At 51.9% G+C, this 18655-nt stretch overlaps 1 protein-coding gene across 2 annotated transcripts in view; it reads left to right on the top strand.

Annotated features, from left to right (window-relative positions):
• Positions 1-13259, top strand: part of MAP2K6 (mitogen-activated protein kinase kinase 6) — a 63305-nt gene extending 50046 nt beyond the window's left edge. For both annotated transcript variants that reach the window (XM_019542335.1, XM_019542336.1), the window contains exons 8-12: positions 512-639; positions 1583-1660; positions 3992-4131; positions 8570-8615; positions 12897-13259. In XM_019542335.1, coding sequence (XP_019397880.1) covers positions 512-639; positions 1583-1660; positions 3992-4131; positions 8570-8615; positions 12897-12974 — 470 coding nt within the window. In that variant the 3' untranslated portion in view covers positions 12975-13259. The remainder of the gene's footprint in view (positions 1-511; positions 640-1582; positions 1661-3991; positions 4132-8569; positions 8616-12896) is intronic.
• Positions 13260-18655: the final 5396 nt, after the last annotated feature.

Below are 18655 nucleotides of genomic sequence, written 5' to 3'. Positions count from 1 at the left end.
GATAGGTGCATTCAGAGAGGCAGCGTGGCTCACGGTGAGGGAGTTAACTCATTTTATGGGAGACCCACTCACAGATACCCTGCACGACCTTGGATCAGTCTCTGTCTCTGAGCTGCGCTTACAGATGTGGGAAACGAGGGCAGTCACAGGGGTGTTGCGCAGATAAATGTGTGGAAGATAAGGCACTAATGGGAGTCAGATCGGTGTGGTGGGCAGTTTGGGCCCCATTTCCATCACCCCTGGGTGATTTTAACCCCAGCTGGAGTCGCTAGGAGCTGCCGGTGCTTAGCACCTTTGATTTGGCTCCATCCTATTTTAAATCTGGGCACCAACTGAGAGTCCACTTTTAAAGATTTTGGCCGTTGTGTCTTTTCTCCAGCTTCCCTCCCCCTGATACTGCTTTTGGTCCCTTGGGTGAGTGCCCTAACCATGTTTGCACCTGGTTATACTCTGAAATGGTGGGGTGAGGAGTGTTTGTGATGGTGATGGTGGTGTGTGCTCCTTCTTGCAGATGTAAAGCCATCTAACGTGTTGATCAATGCACTGGGGCAGGTGAAAATGTGTGATTTTGGAATTAGCGGTTACCTCGTTGACTCTGTTGCTAAAACCATGGATGCAGGATGCAAACCTTACATGGCGGTAAGTTGAGATGCTTGGGGAAGACGCACGAGAAACTACGGTGATACAGAGAGGGGCATGTGAAACTGGGGATGGATCACCTACATGTAGGAGGCCTAAAAGATAACAACTTCCAGTGCGTTGTTTTGATGACAGGCAAGGGTCTTGGGATAAATGTGATAGTTGGAAAAATTGTTATTTGCATTGGTTTTGGGTACAAACAACCTTCTTCAGGCATAAGGAGCATCAACACAGCTACAACCGACAACCCTCGTTTCGATGACTCGCTTAAGATGGGCCTCGGTAGTTATTTGTCTAATTATTTGCAGCTCAAGCCTGGGAATCAGGACCCCTGGGTTTTATTTCACATGCCCTCAATGATTCATTATGTGTCCTTGAAACGGTTGCATTTGGTCTTTACCCAGTTTCCCTATTGGTGCAATGGAGACAGTGATGGTTTTCTGGTGGGAATAAATCAATAGGGAGCATTGGTCCTCGGTAGCATCAAAATGAGACGCATAGGGGAGCCCAGCATCACAGAGCCCCACAGTAGCAGCCGTTTTGTGCTTGCCCAGTGGAAAAGCCAGTTATAAATGGTTTCCTGAGGATTAAGGTCCTGGAGAAGTGGGCTTGCCACCTTCTGGGCAGATCTGAACCCTGTGAATCAGGGACTGGGATTCAGCTTCTGCTGTCTTACCTCCTTGGATATGAGCCAGCGCCCAGTGTCCAGCCTTGGTGCTTGTCCCCGCTAGGCAGAGAAGATAAGCCAGATCCAGTCAAGATAACAGAGAGGAGATTCAGTTTTAATAAACCCATGGCCTGATCGTGCTCCCCTCCAGGATCCAGCTCAGCCGTGAGTGCCGGTTCGGGGCATTCATGGTGTTTAGCACTGGGGTCACCCCGCCATACGGGAAGGGAGCCTGTGTTGTGCTTGTAATCAGCTTCTGTTTGCTTCTCCTTCCAGCCTGAAAGAATAAACCCTGAACTGAACCAGAAAGGCTACAGCGTCAAATCAGATATCTGGAGCCTGGGAATCACTATGGTAGGACAGTCCTAAGAGCTACCAGAGCTTAAGGGCTTTTTATTCTCATGCTTATATCGCACCATTCCCCATGGGCCTTTAGGGGACGTATTCACCTCTTCCTTTCCCAAATACTCATGGCATGTTGTAGTGTAAAGGAGGAAGGAAGCTGCAGCTCATTTTCTGACCTCACTGTGCGCTCACCACCCCCCTAGGCAATGGGCAGGCAATTATTTCAGGTGGAGGGCCACTTACTGAGTTTTGGCAAGCCATCGAGGGCCATATGACAGGCAGCCCAGGGCAGATAAATATTAATTTTCTAAATTTTTACGGGCCAGATAGGATGGCCTGGTGGGCTGCATCCAGCCCGCGGGCCGCATCGTTCCCACCCCTGACGTAGGCCCTGCTGGAATGGGCGTCCTTGATCAGCAAGGCCCAGATTTCCAAATTTGATTCTCGGACCGTGAGGATGCTTCTCCTTGTAAAAGAAATCCAGCACCAGTGTGAACAAGCGGATCCAGTACATTTTGTCCTCTAACACCCTCCTTCAGTCTCTCCCCCCAAATACCTCAGAGCACAGGTACCCTCAGCCAAATGCCGCGATTGCCTTATATCGACAGCAGCCATCCCATCATGCTCTTCTTGTTTTAAAGGCCCAGTCTTGCAGTCTAGCCCTAAACCACAGTGAGAGGCTTTTTCTGTCCAGATCAGCAGGAGGGTCCTTATTAACGATGCAGAAAAGAGAGTTGTGGGAGGAAAGATCAGAGCGGGGAAGAAAGAAAGCAACTAACACCAGCCCAGGACATGGTTTGGCATGCCTGACATGCAGTTGAGCTGCTCTCATCTTTCCTTTTTCCCTGGGAACTGGAAGTCTCAGGTTTAATTCTGTGCTTGGGGGCAAGTCACTTGGTCTCCGTGCCTCAGTTTCCCTCTAGTAAAACAGGGCTGTTAGCTCAGCCCCACCTCGGTGTGCAGATAAATGCTCCGAGGCAGTCAGGAATCGCTGCAGCCTTTGGCCTAGAAACCCAGGGAGCAAACCATCTAGCGCCGCAGCGGGTACTAGACTTCCCTCTGGGACTACGGGCTGTGCTGATCTCAGTTCAGACCGGCAGAACAAACCCGTTGCATGATCCCTGGGGCGCAAGCACAGCGAGTTGGGCCGTGCCGTCAAGGCACAGCTGAGCCCAGGGTTGTTCATGTGGAGTCAAAGCCTGCTTGAAAGGGAATCGAGCGTAATTTCGGCAGGCCCCCAGCTGATGGCAGCCTCGGCTCACATTGGCGAGCCAGCTGAAATGCTGAATGTGCAGCCTCGGATAAATCCATGAATCAAACAAACACTCCCAGCGTTTAGCAACTGGCAAAAATCTCTGACAAAAATCAGAGAGTGCCGGCCTGTCCTAAAAGCCAGGCATACTGGCATTAAAAGGCATTTTAGGAGTTAGGCTGAATCTTTGGACCTCCTGATTGTTTTGGATGACTCCTAGAGGGGAACGGACAAGGAAAACCCCATTTGCTTTGTGCAGTTTTCCTCTCATTTTGTTCAAGACCTGGTATTTTGGGGGAGGGGGATTTGCACGGCAAAAGGGGGAGGAAGGATTAAAACTAGGCAGTTGTGATTGTAACCAGCTCGTAGGCTCCTTGGGGCAAGGGCGCTGCTGCTTGTCCAGCCCCGAGCACCCCGAGCCTCCGGTCCGTGATAGAGTGGCCTCCCGGGCACGACCGGACCACAAGTACAGGTGGTGAGACGCTGGCCACGCGAATCCTCCAGGCCGTGCAAACACCAGCGCAAGGAATAGGGCAGTGGAAATTCAGGATCCACATTTCTGACCAACCTGAGACAAAAGGCGGAGGGGAAAGAAATCAAAGTGTTTTGGATGGAAAAAGGGAGGTCGGTTTACCTCTGCTTATTTTTAAACAGCCTTGTTGTTATTTCATTCTGGCCCGGGCGGGATGTCAGAGTATGAAGGAGCCGCGTACAGCTGAGTCTTATCCCTGCGGGGAGCCAGTGCCCCCCAGTGATGGGTATATTAGTAATAGAGGAAGGATTAAATCTTCTGCTCTAATTCAGCCTTCATTATTACCCCTAAGGGTTGCCAAAAGCTGGAATGGGCTCCAAGGGAGGTGGTGCTCCCCCCTACTTTGGGGGTCCTTAAGACGAGACTGGAAAAGCACCTGGCTGGGGTCGTCTGACCCCAGCGCTCTTTCCTGCCCGGGGCAGGGGGTCGGACTCGATGATCTGCTGAGTTCCCTTCTGACCCGGATGTCTATGAATTACAAGGGTTGTAGGCTAGCCAGTTAAAGCCATGAGGCCGCTGGAGTTATCACTGAGCTCTGCCCCTCTCTCCCCCCCAGATCGAGCTGGCAATCCTGAGGTTTCCGTACGACTCGTGGGGGACGCCGTTCCAGCAGCTCAAGCAGGTGGTGGAGGAGCCTTCGCCCCAGCTCCCGGCAGACAAGTTCTCTGCAGAGTTCGTTGATTTTACCTCGCAGTGGTAAGCAGCTCCCTCCTGAGCCCCCTTTCCTGGCAGTGGAAATCAAATTACCCCCCTCTTTTTAGGGAGGTCGAACCAGAAATTACCCCCCTCTTTTTAGGGAGGTCGAACCAGAGCCGTACTATACGGTCAGGCTGCCTGCACATAACGTGCATCTTCGATACGTTCTCGTCTCACCGGGTAAAGGACAAGAGGTGTTGTTGCTGGTTATGTTACGTAGGTCGCAGTAGATGTGAGGCTGCCTGCCTTGCATGCGCTGGGCCTGGAGCCACCCTGGGGTCCTGCTGGCCTGGTGTGTGGATGGGGTCCTTACTGCTCGTTGCACTGCGGGAGACTGCTTACAATTATGGATTGCATAGGGATATTCCTGCCTCGGGCGAGGGTTGGACTAGGTGACCTCTGGAGGTCCCCTCCGGGCCTGCTTCTTTAGGACTCTCTGATCTCAAACTCTTTGCTGCTGTCATCAGTTCCCATGCCACGGGGCTGGGGTGGACGCCATCTCGGACAACACCGGGGATTGAACCCGAGGCATCCGGAGGTACCACCGCTGCACAGCTCTAGCTGAAAAACAAGGCTCGTTACTTGTGCTGCATGCACCCCTCTCCACCCCATCCCACTAACCAGTGGGTTACGTGCATCCTAGCCACAGAGGAGAAATGCAGGTGGAAGCAGCAGAAAATTGCATTGCAGCTTGCAAATTGTTTGTCTTCTCTGGGAAAGCTGGTGTAAGGTATGCGGCTGGGGGGGCCGCCCACCGCCGTAGCCCCTGTCCTCACATTGGCGTCGTTCCCTGGAGAAGAGGACGTCTCAGCCCAGCAAGGTCTCTGATGAACGGTTAAACAACCCAACAGGTCATTTGGTTGGTGTTGTCGACGTAGAGCTGCGACCCGGCGCGGCGCGCGGTTACCCGAGAGAAGATTCAGAAATGCACGTACTCCCGGCCCATCTCATCAGCAGCTCGCTCCTCTCTTCCCGCGCACGGGCACTTGGGGCTGCGCGGGTCTCCCTTGAGGCCTCCAGCACGGAAAACGAGAGGGGCTTGAGACCAGCGGTTTCCTGAGGCTTTGAGGGAACGGAGAGCTGACCTGGAGCGACCCCCTGCCTCCCCAGCCTTGTAGGCCCTCGTGGGAAGCTCCTCCACAGCGAGCCTGGCTGAGGAGAGGGATGGTTTAGAGGGGATTGATCCAGACCTCAACCCTGTCTGCACCAGAGGCCGAGCTGTGCTTTCCTTTATGGCAATTGCATTGGTTTCCATGGGGGTGCAGGGGGGAAATTTTGCCTCCACGATAGATAAAAGGTTCGGATTCAAAGAGTGGAGCAGCCTTGCATGGTGCAAACCTTGCCTCTTCAAAACAAGACACCCTCCCCGTACCCTGAAATAAACTCAGCGTTGCCCTTTTCCGTCAGCGCGTTGTTGAGAAGCGTCTGGCCACAGCTTCTTCCTCCAAACTCCCTCAAAATTAGTCAGGAGGTGACTTTATTTTTCCAGGCGCTGCAGTGCCGCTCGCTGCTTGCCAAGTTGGCAGGTGGGTGGACAGCAGCTTGCGTGGGCGCTACGGCAGGACCACGGGCTGACGGATGCAGACATGCGAGACGCTTCCAGCGGCTTGGTGCCTGATCCGCTTGTGTCCCAGGAAGGAGGTTTCTCAGCCACCTCGCTGGACTTGAAGCAGCATGTTGGGTTCCTCTCTGGAAGCCCATGCAGAGTAGCCAAGGAGCCAAGTGTTCCCGTAACCCCTTTCCTTCTTCTTTTTGGTTAAAATCAGTATCTTTTTCACCCCGTATGCAGCAGGCTTATCCCCAGCTGGCAGCAGGTGGGAGCTCATGCACGCGCACATGCACACACACACACATCCAGGTTTTTTGCAAGCCCAAGCCTGAAAGACTGTTTCCTGGACACATTTCCTATGCTCCATCTTGCACACTTTGTTATTGCAGAAATCCTGGCATGTGCCAAGCCCCCCTTGCTTTTGTCAAAAGAGTGCCGAGACATCCGATTTGCAAGCAGCGTTTCTCGGGGCTTGTCACGTGAGCTTCTCCGGCAGCTTTTGGGGTAGGAAATCCACAACCATACACAATCATAATAGTCACCCCTGCTAAACAAGAGGAATATCTTGCCGTTTCCTTCACCAGGGAGTGTTTGGGTGCTCTTCTGTAAGCCTATCATGAAAGACTAGCAAAAGAGTACACAGGTTTCTTGCAGAGTACTTGAAGTCCATAGCAGCAGCTTCTGCTCAACTCCTCTAGATATAAGACCCAGATTGTCTTTGGGCTGGTTTTTAGGTCCCTGGAGTCTCTGAGAGCAGGGTAGGGTCCTTAATTTCCTTAATTTCCGGCCATGAATAGGCAGGACACTCATTTTAAGTGAAAAGCGTGCAACAAAAGAAAAGCCTCAGGGACCTGCCTTTACTGGTTCTTCATTTCTGTGCAGTCTAGGACAGAAGTGTTAAACCATGGGTTTTTAAAGGTTTCGTTAGTAAAGATTACTTCTGAGTTCAGTAGCTCAGAATTTTTTTTTACAAAAGATCTGCGCCCAAACCTTTGAAGTTCCCTTCAGCTTGGGCCATCTCTGGGCCTGAAGGAAATGACAAGTCTGATCTTCCGCTGGGTCCCACTGATACGGTTCATCCTCTGTTATTGTCCAGCGTAACAGTTAAATGTGAATGAACCCTGCGCAGCGAGAGACAGGAAATATCTGCTCCGCTGCATCCTCCACTTCCTCAGGGCCTGGCAAATCCCAGCAGACGAGCTGCTTATCATAGCCGAGGTTCTCACTTTTGTCTTGCTCGGTGTGACACTTTCCCCGCCCCCCCGTCACTAACGTGTGTACGTGTGAAGACCTTTCAAAAGTCGCTCCAAGCGTCTTCCCATCAATACACCGGCGGGAAGTGAGTAGAGATTACGTCCTGTCTTTAAAGGCTATTTTCTGCTCGAGGGAAACCAAAATAACCTGCCTGCTACTACCCTCCCGAGCCATCTGTTGTAGGGGAGGAGAAAAAAGGATGTTGCACGTGACCGCTGGCGCAGCGGTGAACATGCTGTACGTGTGCTTGCAAGCCCTTGGGTTGTACGTCTCTGCACTGAAGGATCTACCTGTTGCATTAAACCCCGATTTTTGCCCTCCCACCTACAGCCTACGTGTAGGGCATTGGTACAACTGGGCAGAGGCATGCCACGTACTAGCTCGTATGTCTAGGGATCTACCTGGAGGAACCAGGACTCCTTTTCTACCTTTGCCACTGAATGAGTTTCACCGGAGCAAGTCTGTGCCCAGTGCTTATGTCCCATGGGGATTTGCCAGGCTTAATGGGAGGACGAAACAAATGCTGCTATGTTAATGATAACTGGCCCACTTCAAGGGAGCACTCTACAAGCAAAGTCCCCCAGTGCTGGGGCTTCAGGAGATAAACCTCGGACTGCCGGCTAGCAAGGAGCCCTTGTGTTTTTGCAGCTGGTGCCCCATGTCTCTTCTGAGCAGTACAGCTCATGCACATGAAAACCAGGGCATACCCAGCTAGAGGGGTTTGCTGCCATACCGCACAACATGCTGTAACTTGCCATCCACTTGCACCAAGCTGATACCGGCTGCAGGAACGAGGAATCCCGACTGAAGCCCAGAACGGCCTCGGCAAGCCCCTGGGCTGTCACCTGGTCATGAACCGAACCTGCTGGGGAGACAAGTTTTGGGGACTCCTGGGCCTGGCCATGTGGAGAATGAGCCTTGGTTGCTGAGGGCACGGGTAGGGCATGAAGCTAAGTGCAGGGACAGGATAAGTCAGAGGGGCTCGTGAACAGGAGAGGTGCTTTTAGCGAAAGCTCAGAAATGGGGTAGTGCAATGGAGCAGGTTTCCGAAGGGTGAGATTGGCACTCCTGGGTGGCCCTGGCTTCCAGCTGCCTCCTGTAATGGTGGTGGGGCTTTGTACAAGCTAAAGAGTTTGTAGAAGGTCTTTCTCTGCAAAATAAGCACGTGGCTGAGGAAGGGGCAGAGCTGTGCCCTGACTCAAAGGACATGCAAGTCAGTGGAAAGACTTTGCAATGGGCTGGAAATCCAGTCATCACTTAGTTCCTAATGAGAGCGCATGAATCATAGGAAGGCATTTATCCCACGGATGTGCCATGGCAAAGGTTATTCAGGATCAGGTCTGGTGTCCTGAGAACCTTGTAAAGACCAGAGTCCGCACGAAACGAAATCAGGTCCCTCGACGGAGCGCGCCGGCGGCTTTCCCCGTATACGCCGCTCCCCGCAAGGTCCTGTGGGTCCAAAACGTGGATTCTTTGCTCCGCTCATTCCCCAGGGATTTAAACGCTTAGATTTTAAATTTTAAATTTAGATTTTAAATTTTAAATTCAAAATCTAAATTTCAATTTAGATTTAAATTCTCTCCTTTTGATTGAGCATTTCTGTGCCTATAACTCTCTTCCTTTTTTTCTTTACAGCTTAAAGAAGAATTCCAAAGAACGGCCAACGTACCCCGAGCTTATGGTGAGTGTGGCTGGACGAAGAGGGCATTAGAGCTGGGATTTAAAGGGATGATTATTAGATGCCAAAGCTTCAGTTTTTCCAAGGAACTAATCATTGCAGGTGCCCAGCTTCTGAAACAACTGCAGAGAGAAGTTCATTAAAAATGTAGGAGAATTGGGCTCCTTTCAGGTATCTTGAGCTGGGCACCTGGAAACTCAGGCACCATAAACTGTTAGTTGTTCTTGAAAACCTTGGCCCGAGTTCCAGATTCTGCTCGCAGGTGCTCAGTTCCCAGTGGAGAAGTGCACATGTATAGCCAAGGTCAGCGCTTCGCCCGTGAAGCAATTAAACATACCAGAGTTTAGGGAGGGGGCTGCGAGGTGGTAGTAATGAGCGTGGTGAGCGCAAGTCCACCGGAGCAAACTCCCTTTGTGCAACTGCATGGTGGCTCGCGGGCAGAGAGCGCAACGTGCGCTGCCGAGATCCGTCGCCGCAGTGACTTGGAGAGGAGCCTTTTTGGCTATTAGCAGTGGGGATGACCCAAGCAGCCATCCAGCGAGTGCCTTTCTTCTGCTGCGAGCAAACTGTTGGCCTGGGACAGAGCATCAAGCAAAGGGAGGAAAACGCTGGCAGCAGGTCCCAGCGGGAGGTCAGCGCGCAGCAACCCCGCTGTCGTGTGCCTTTCTCCAAGGGCCGCAGAGGTCCGGTGCCGGTCAAGCGTCAGCAGTTCGGACCTGGATCTGAACTCGGCCGTGGCTCCGGACACGGGGTGGTAAGGACAGGGTCGGCTGTGAGATTCCCCATAAACGCAGGCTCTAGGCCGAGTCTGGATCAGAACCAGTGTCAAAGCCCAACACAAGACGAGTTGAGCCTCTACTCCGAGAGTTAACATTGCGCTCTCTTGCGTGTCCTGTTTTACTTCCATATTAACCCAGATTTTTCAAGGGATTTGGGTAACTCACTCTCACTGGTTATCAGTAGTAATTAGGCACGTAGACACCATGAGGAGCTCGGTCCTTTGTGTTTTTTCTGGCTATGTATGCCTATCTGCTCTCTCAGTGCCATGCCATTGGTTGGGCCCCAATCACCAAGGTGCTGGCAAACGGTGTTCCTTCATCTCTTCCTCCCATCGGAGGCAAGCAGTGAAAAATGATGCACGTGCCTTTCTCCCCACTTTTTATTTACGTGCCGATGCAGTTTGATAGGGGACGTTGTGTTACCTGCTGCGTAGAAGCCCCGAGTTGTGTAACCCCCCTTCGGTGCTCGCTGCGTGGAGAGGCTAGGCACCTTTCAAAGCTTAAGTGTAATTTGTGAGCAAGTCCTATGGCATTTTTGTTAGGCCTTGTAATGCCGTTAGGTTATATATAGACTGCACGTTGCTCAAACGCTGCTTTTTGAGACAAAGGGGGGCCCAAGATCATTTTCTTTTTAGTATTGGATAAATACGCGCATGTATTTTAAGCAAATCTCAGTCTTTTGCCAAATGGCCTTTTATCACAAAGGTTCACCGGAGCAGAGCTGTCTGCTGCGGCGTAATACCCCCTGGCAGCGGCACTCGTTTCTATTGAATTAGGATTTTGGATCACCTTTCCAGTGTATCTCAACACTGTGGTATTTGATGGCTGACATTAACGTTGTGAGGTTCTGTGGTTATGGGGGGGTTTTTTGTTGGTTTTTTTTTCTCTCATGGTATTAAGTTGCGGTACTGGAATGGACTTGCCTTTTTAGACTGAGGCTGCTCCTCGCTTTCCTGTGGAATTGAGGTTTCTCATGGAAAATCTGACGTGCGTGCACTGATTTGAGCATCAGGAAAACTGATCTAGATGGGCTCTGCTGAACTTCAGTGTAGGACCCACTCCCCCAGGTGAAGCGGAGCGCGAGACACAGGAGCTGGTCCCCCCTGTGGCTTGCCCTTGGTCAAATGCATCTCGTACGGCGCATCTCGTGTGACGGCGGGACGGCCGCACCCGTGTTTTAGCCTATTCTAGCTACTGAACGAAGGCTCGGAGAGACGATGCACTTGCTTGCAGCCAGGCCTTCATGCTGATGGAGAAGAAGAATGGATATATGAGGAACGGCCCTGCGCCAGTGCAAGCTGTATGCATCAGGTGTAGAAGGACCTCAGGGAAAAAACTTGGGACACTTCTACGAGTAAAGAGTAGCGTGATTTTATCCTGTGTCCTTTGCATCGGTAACTGGAGCGAGGTGACAAAGCACCAGGCAGCGTGATCTCAACGTGTGTCCTACGCAATGGGCAGAGTATGACCCATAGCCATCAAGCCAGCAAACACACCTTGTGAGCAGGGGGTCCTCCTAGAACAACAGCACCAAATAGCCAGGAAAGCATTCGGAAATGCGCGGTGCGAAGTGAATAAAGGCATAGAGACACCAGGCTCTTTGATGACTGCTCTCCTCCAGATCCGGAGCTCAGAGGGCTGGATTTCCAAAGGGTTTCAGGTCCACGAAGAGTCAGGTAAGCAGCAAAGAGCCTGCCGAGAGCGGCAATGCCGGGAGACAGGAGTTCGGAAATACATTTACAAACCTGATCCGTAGAAACGAGCACCGGGAAGTCTTTGGAAAAAGTCAAGAACCAATCTGCCGGCCTTTGCATTCGCACCCCGAGCACATAAGGAGCAGATGTTGAGCCCTGAGAGTGGCATTTCCATCTCATTCCCGGGGTCGGCGTGCGGCAGTAGGAGGTGCGTCTCCGGCATCTTCACACTGCTGCAGTGTAGACGTCCGACAGGCTTTAACGCACCGGGGCTCTGATCCTCGACTGGGACTTGTGCCTTCAGCACCGATGAGTGATAGCAGTAATAGCTGATTATTAGATAAACCCTCCTAGCCCCATCCAGATAGCAGCATCTTGGTGACCTCCAGAGGCAGCTCCGATTTCACCCCCCCAAGCTGCAGCCTTCGGTGGCAAATGCTAGACCTCATTTCTAGTCAAAGGGGAGCAGCTTTTTGTTGCTTTTTTTTTTTTTTTCCTTCCTTCTCACACACATTTTTCCATTTACTGAAATCTAGGCAAGGCCTCTGGCAGGATGTCTTAACATGTTGGTTACTATTAAGTATTTTAACATATAGCTGTTTATCATTTTCTAGCCAGTATGGCTTTCCTTTCTGCAGAGCGGTTAGGGATGAAGTAGCCATCTCCTGCTGTGAGCTGTAGCAGGGGCTGAGAAGAAATAAGACACGGAGGGAAAAGATCAAATAAATAAATATGGCTGGAAGCTTGGTGGGGGGAAAAAAAAAAAATCAAATCTGCTGCCTGCCTGCAAGCTCCCCGCGTGGTTTTCCCCTGCATACACTCCAGGCTTGTTCAGCTTTACTTGTGCACACCATTGCATTGAGTATAGTGGGATCATCGTCTAAGAAAGCCTGCCCCCGTGAACGTGCCCGTCTCTCCAGCCAAAAAGGCCAGGCGAGGTCAGCCAAGATGCTTTAGCAAGCTAAAAATAAAAGGTGGGTCTTTCTTGCATGGGGCCGGAGTGATTTACATGAAACGCAAAGCCAGCTCTAAAAGAGACAGAGTCAGTGCGGACAGGCCCAACACTTGTTCTGCCTTCTCTGTTTTTCCCTATGGCCGAAATAGGATTTTAAGTCCACACACCTGCTGTTTACCTGGAGCATGGCTGTTTTCCTTTGTGTGTATGGTCCTATCTATCGTCATCGCCCTGAGGTTCGTGCATCCTCGTAGTTGGAACGAGAGTGAAGTACCACATACTGTTCTCTTCTTGGGGGGCAAGGATGACCACATCCCCCCCCCCAACCCAAAAGCTGTGAAACCTAGAGAGAAAGAAACTCACATTTTGCACAGGCAGCTGTAGGTAGATCTCGGTGCTCGCCCCAGCACGGCTTAGCCCTGCCGCGAGGCCGCCAGCCACTGAAGAGCGGAGGAAAACGGAAGAGAAGCCCAGGGTCTCTAGATCGGGGCGGGCAAAATGCAGCCCACCAGGCCATCCTATCTGGCCCGTGCAGCCCCTAAAAAATTTAGAAAATGAATATTTATCTGCCCCTAGCTGCCTGTCATGTGGCCTTCGGTGGCTTGCCGATACTCGGCCCGAAATAATTGCCCGCCCCTGCTCTAGATCCCGAACTGAAGAGCTGTGCCAGCTGCCGGCACAAAAACCTCTCTCCTCTCCTCGCCCAAAATGTTGCGACGTTGGAAAAAAGGGAGCGTTTGATCAGCACAGGGTTCCCGGCGCAGAATTTGGCAGAGCTGTCCCGGGGCTCGGTTGTTCGGGATCAACGAGTCGCATTTTTAAAGTGTTTTCTGTTTTTTCCCCACTTTCTTTCTAGCAACATCCTTTCTTCACCCTGCACGAATCCAAAGAGACAGATGTCGCCTCTTTCGTCAAACTCATCCTGGGAGACTGAGGAGCGGAGCAGCACACGCTTCTGCCCTGCGTGGGCCCGGGGGTCTGTGGGGAGGGGGCGCGCGGCGGGGCTCTGTCATGACAGCACCAAGAGAAAGTCGCCGGTTTTCTTTTTAACAGCAAAAACCCGCCTCTCCCAAGTTTTTAAAGGGTTCTTTGGTATCCTTAGTGACATAGAGTGAACTGGTTAGCGAAATGAATTTTTAAAAGGTTGGTAACCTGACAACAAAAATTTTTTTCAAGGGTGATTTAAATATTTAATGACTGTCGAAATCCCCCTCCTAACTTCCCAGCCAGAATTGTCATGGTAATAGGTGCTATGGTAGTCATGAAGTTGTGTGTAGAGTTATATTTTGTCCCTCCCGTTATTTTAATATTTATGTTAAGTGCTTGATTGAATAGATTGCTGTTTTATATGAGGATGAACGTGTGGTGATGACCATAATGAGAAGCGAGGCTACAGCGAGCAATATTTATAGGGCTTAGCTGGGGAAAGGGTTTCAAGGAGAAAAGGAAAGCAAAAAAAAAAAAAAAAGCATAAATGTCGTGGAAATTTATTTAATACGCATCGTTACAAGGGTTTGACAGGGATTTCAGTTCAAGTGCTGGTGCTGCCTTGAAAGACGGCTTGGAAAGGGAGCACCAGACGTATTGTGGGGCAAGCCAGGCCTTTTCCGGGAGGGACATTGCCCTCCATGCCGTGCAGGGGGCACACGCGACCCGGGGTGCACGGTGTTTGCCACGCGTGTCCAGCAGACCGCCGCAGCCAAGGCACGGGCCCTGCCACGTGTCCCGCGGTAGTGTCGCCGCGTTTCCCACGCAGGCTGCCGTCAGCTGGAGGCGCCGGCGATCGAGACTGAAGAAGTCGGCAGCAGGCGTGAGCCCAGGAGCGTTTGGCAGGGAGCCTTTTCCTTGTTTCAAAGCTCAGAGAGGGTTTTTTGGCCCGAGTCAGGAGTTCCTCTGTCCTCCCCGACTGGAGGAGAGCTGCACGGACAGCTGGGGAGCCACAAGCAGGACCAGCAGGGAGGGAGGACGACATCCTGGGTGCGGGGGAAAGCGTCCCAAGAGCCTCGCGCGACACGGGCAGAAATCCCCTGCGCTTACCCGCCGTCCATTGAAATGCTCGTGAGCTCCCTTGGCGTGCGGTCCAAGGGAGCGATCGCCGTCCAGAGCTGGGCTGCGGCACGTGTCCTGAGCACGGGAAAGATCCGTCCCACGGACACCGGGGGTTTGTTGCCGTGGGGTGGGATGCTCAAAGAAAAGTTGCTAGTGGAGGGTAAGAGCCCGGAGGATGTTGGCGTGTCGGGGAAAAGAGGGCTCGACAGCGCTGCTGTCCTGTTAGTGCAGGAACGGTAGGGTGGGCAGTCCGCTTCTGACTGCTCTTACTGATTCAGCTGAATCCGGAGTGACTCCGGATTCACACTGGGCTGCTCAGCTTTCCAGATGCAAGAGATTTCATCGCTGTCAGGCCTCCTGGGCTTTGCTCCCCTTGATCTCTTTCCTCGCACCCTCGTGGCTAGGAAGAGTGTGCGAGTGTGTGTGTGTGTGTGTGGGAATGAGTGTGAGTGTGTATGCTCTTTCCTTCCAAACCTGCCATCTCAGCACGGCACCTTTCTGGGAAGGCCGCCACCAGGAGCCCCGGGTGGGCCTGTTGGGATCTGGTGCAGACCCGGGGCCCGCGGGAAGGAAGACGCTGTGCCCCGGTCAGCGAGTGGAGACATTTTCGGTTGCATTCGCAAGGTGCAAGCAGCTCAACATTTGCACATCTCCTGTTACTTATTTCCATTTGGCTCTCATCGACATGGCGTCGGTCTCTACGCTTCGACTCTCAGAGCCACATTCATTCGAAATTTACACCCAGCTCAGCCTTTGTGCAGTCAGTGGGAGTTGGATGGGGGGTAAAGCACGGTAGAAGTCAGCCTTTGCCGAATTTTCCGCTGGTCGCTATGGGCCGTATATAGTAGCCAAGCTGGCATCAGCCGCGGGCTAGCCCAGAGGGTCCGATTGTGAAGGGGTCTCGCTGTACAAGCCTGAAGGCTGTGATGGGGAAGACAATTACTTCCACTCAGCAAAGGGTCAGCATGAAGAAGAGGCACCGATATACTGCTCATCAGAGTTCCTCAGGCTCATTTATTGGGGTTACCGCTCTTGGGAGTGCTACCCTAGTTTGAGAGGAGAGTTGGGGTTTCTGAGACTATCCCTGAAGGATGCAGCGTGTTGCACGGACTTTGCATGAAGAAATGTGTTGCCACCCTGCCCATCATAACTGCCCCCTTGGAAGTGGGAGCTCCCGCTCACAAGGTGCCGAAGGAAGGTGCTGGCCGCTCTATTGCAGATGGGCAGGGTCGCTCTAATTTCTCCGTGTGATTTTAAAAGCCTAGCCTGGCTTGTAATGTGCCCCCAGCCGTGCATGTGCGGCGTGCATGTGCGTGCGCCTTCTTTCTCTCTCTCCCCCCCGTTCTCGGAGGCTCAGAGCTGCTTTGATTGATTGTCTTCAGCTGCAGCTAAAGTCCAGCCAGCCGGTTTATAGAGCTGGTTCCAGCCTCAATTCTTGCTTTGAAAAACATGACATTTAAAACTAGCCGTCGGTTTTCCTACACATGGATCCGATGCTTGCGTTGAAGATTGGTTTTGCCTCTTCCCTCCTGGAATTGAAGGCTCATTTGGATACCGCGTCCGCTCGACCTCAGAGCACCTTTATTCCAGTGCCATGGTAACTGCCGGCTTGAATTTATGTGATACCATCAGAGTTCAGTATTAATAGCAGATACGAATATCCCCAGCGGTTTCCAATAGAAAACTAATGTCAGTGTTGTCCGCAGTTACTAACTCTGTGAACCAATTCCTGCACAGCTCAGCGCTGCAGGTCGAAGGCTTGCTTTTATTCTTGCTCCTCTTGCCGTGCCGGGCTCATCCACGTCCTTTTGGTTTAACGACATTATCACAGAGAAAGGAAGGAGGAGGAATTTCGACGACATAACATCCCCGCTTCCCTCAACTCTCTGCTGCCACGTGCCTTGAATCATCATTGATACTAAAGTAGAGTGAATGCAAATTCTTATGGGCCCGTGTCAGTGAGCACATTTCTGACCGGGTAGCAATGCACGCCTATCATATAAATGGCACAGGGCAGTGGAGAGACGAGTAGAGCCTTGTTCTGCATCTCAGCCCCTGTGTTGGGGAGATACAGCCACAGCACTTACAAGGTTTATGGAGAGCTGGAAGCAAACTTCCTGGGTAGCCTGGCTTAGCGGTCTGAGCACAGGACTGGGAGCCAGGAACGGCCATATGTCATAATGTGCATATGACATAAGGAGCAAGATAGATTTCTGATTTCTTATTACCACACTGTCTGCTTCCTCATCTGCAACACTGTGATAGCACCACCTGCCTTAGCACTAGCAGGTCGGGGGTGAGGGCCAGTTGCCACATGCTTGGAAGGTGAGCAGCCTTCCGCCAGTGCTAAATATTATGTCCTTGCTGGACTGAGTAGGAGACAAGCACAGAGATCATGACCGTCACAGCCTCAGGGGTGGTTAGCATTGCACGATGCCAGCTACCACGCGCTGCACATGCAGTGCATCGGGCATTACAGAGTCATGACGATCAAAGCGCCGTCATTTCGTGCAGCGGAGGGTCATGGTACTAACTTTCCCTGGGTCTGGGTTTTATTTTTCATTTGCAAAGGGGTCAGGACAGTTCCCTGAGGTGGGTTGTCCAGTTCATTTCTACTGGGGAGTGTATGAAAGAGCATGGGGGTGCAGAGCTGCTCACAGTGAGAGTCAGGAGAGGGGGGAATAGCAAATACTGCACCAAACATGCACTCTAGGCTATGACGTGTCTGCAGGAGCATCTTTCCTAGCGAGACGGTTGGTGGTGTAGCATGGAAAAAGCACGTGCAGCTGTAGGGCCCAGCTCTCTGAAGGTTATGAAGAGCCGACATCCTCTTGTGGAGAGGGAGACGTCGGCACACAGTGGGTTCAGACTCTTCACTGGGGTGTCCATGACTGCGACTCGAACCGCATACATAGGCTGCCACAAATACTCCATGCCATGGCTTTTTGCAGGTATCGCATGGGACTCGTCACTCCATTACACGTGCTCAGAGGGGCTGGGTGCACTTGTTGCTGCTACTTAAATGCCATGGGGTTGTGGGGGCTTTTTTGGTTGTTTTTGCTGCTGCTGAGGATGAATCAGCCATTTGCACTGGAGATTTTCCAGGCGGCCTACGGAACTGTAACGCGCATCCGTGTACCGCACCAGCTGCGTGGCGTGCGGGATTTCTCTTGCCGTGTTTGCTGGTTACGGAAGGGGTGGGGGGCAGGAAGGGGGGTTTTTATCTTGTGCAGCCCCAGGGCTCAGTTTGTGGGGGCGGGTAGCAGTTTCGGAAGGCAGCGTGTCCACCCCGCGCAGAGAGGCAGAGCGGTCGTTCCAGAAACGCCGCTTTCAGGAGTGCTCCGGTAGGCCCATCGTTCTTCTCGCAGGCATGTATAGACTAATCTCAGCTGCTCCCCCATGCAAAAGCCTCCTTTCTTCTCGTCAGAACAGGAGTGATCTGTGATGTGACTTCAGTGCGGCAGGCGGAGGCGGCAGGGCCTTGATACCATGCAGAGAGAGCATGCCACAAAGCAATTGCCAATGTATGTGCTCACCCCCATCCTTGGCCAGCGTGTGTCTTTTTTTGTTTCAGTTTAATAGGCTGCCTTTAAGGTGCTGTAGCAATTGCTCGCTATGAAGGGCCTCTAATGTCCTTTCCAATGCAGTATTGATCCCTTCAGCCCAGTGCCACAGGCTGGGTCCAGGATGGGTCTCCATCTCCGAGGTCTCCACTACTTCCTACGGGAAACGAAATGATGCTCTTGCCTCCCTGTGGCAATCCCTGTACCTCCATATCACTCCTTTTACTTTTTTTTTCCCCTCATCCCATTTCTCCTTACGATGTTCCCCATCTCAGTAATCCACACTTGGAAGTGCAGCAGCAGCGTCCTTCCTTTGTTACCGCTTTGCCAAACCCAGTCTTTCAGGCTGTCTTCAAAAACCCGCAGCCTTTAAAGGTATTTGCTGGTTTTTGCTGAATTTCTTCATCTGCGTGGCAGTCTCTTAGTTACCAAACCACCCAGCTGCACACGGGACTCGTACTGAGGGTGGATGGAGACACGTGGAGATGCTCACCCGTTTGCTTTGATGGGTGCACAGAGGAATAGTGCAGCTATCCTGTCCCTAAACACAGGCGAGGGGCTTGTTAGAGCTCAATTCTCAGCTGGTTTAAATGGGCACCTGTTGGTTCTGCTGAATCTACTCCATTTACCCCAGCTGGGAATCTGTCCCATTACCTATTAATGACTATTCCCCCATAATGAAACTTGATGAATGGAAACCCCCCCTAGATTATCTATGAAGTGGCAGGTTGTACCCCATTAATTTCTATTGTTGTCCTATAGCTCTTTATGTCTAAGGGACCGTGTCTCCCTGTTCTGCATGTATGTACCGGAGGGCTGAGATCTATGGAAAAATAGTTAACAGACCAGATGTCCCCATGTTTTACAGCCCAGTGGTCTGTTTCCTTGAAAGCTGTTAGCCAGCAGCAAAGGGTGCGTTGCAGAGCTTTGCCTCTGCTGCTGGCCTATAAAATCCAGATTGCTTCTTGTGAGACAGGATCACATCTCCTAATTAATATTTCAG

The sequence above is a fragment of the Crocodylus porosus genome, unplaced genomic scaffold, assembly GCF_001723895.1.
Source record: "Crocodylus porosus isolate Cpor-Errol unplaced genomic scaffold, CroPor_comp1, whole genome shotgun sequence".
NCBI classification, from domain to species: domain Eukaryota; kingdom Metazoa; phylum Chordata; order Crocodylia; family Crocodylidae; genus Crocodylus; species Crocodylus porosus.
The sequence above is the reverse complement of the archived record's forward strand: the minus strand, read 5'-3'. Positions and strand labels throughout refer to the sequence as shown.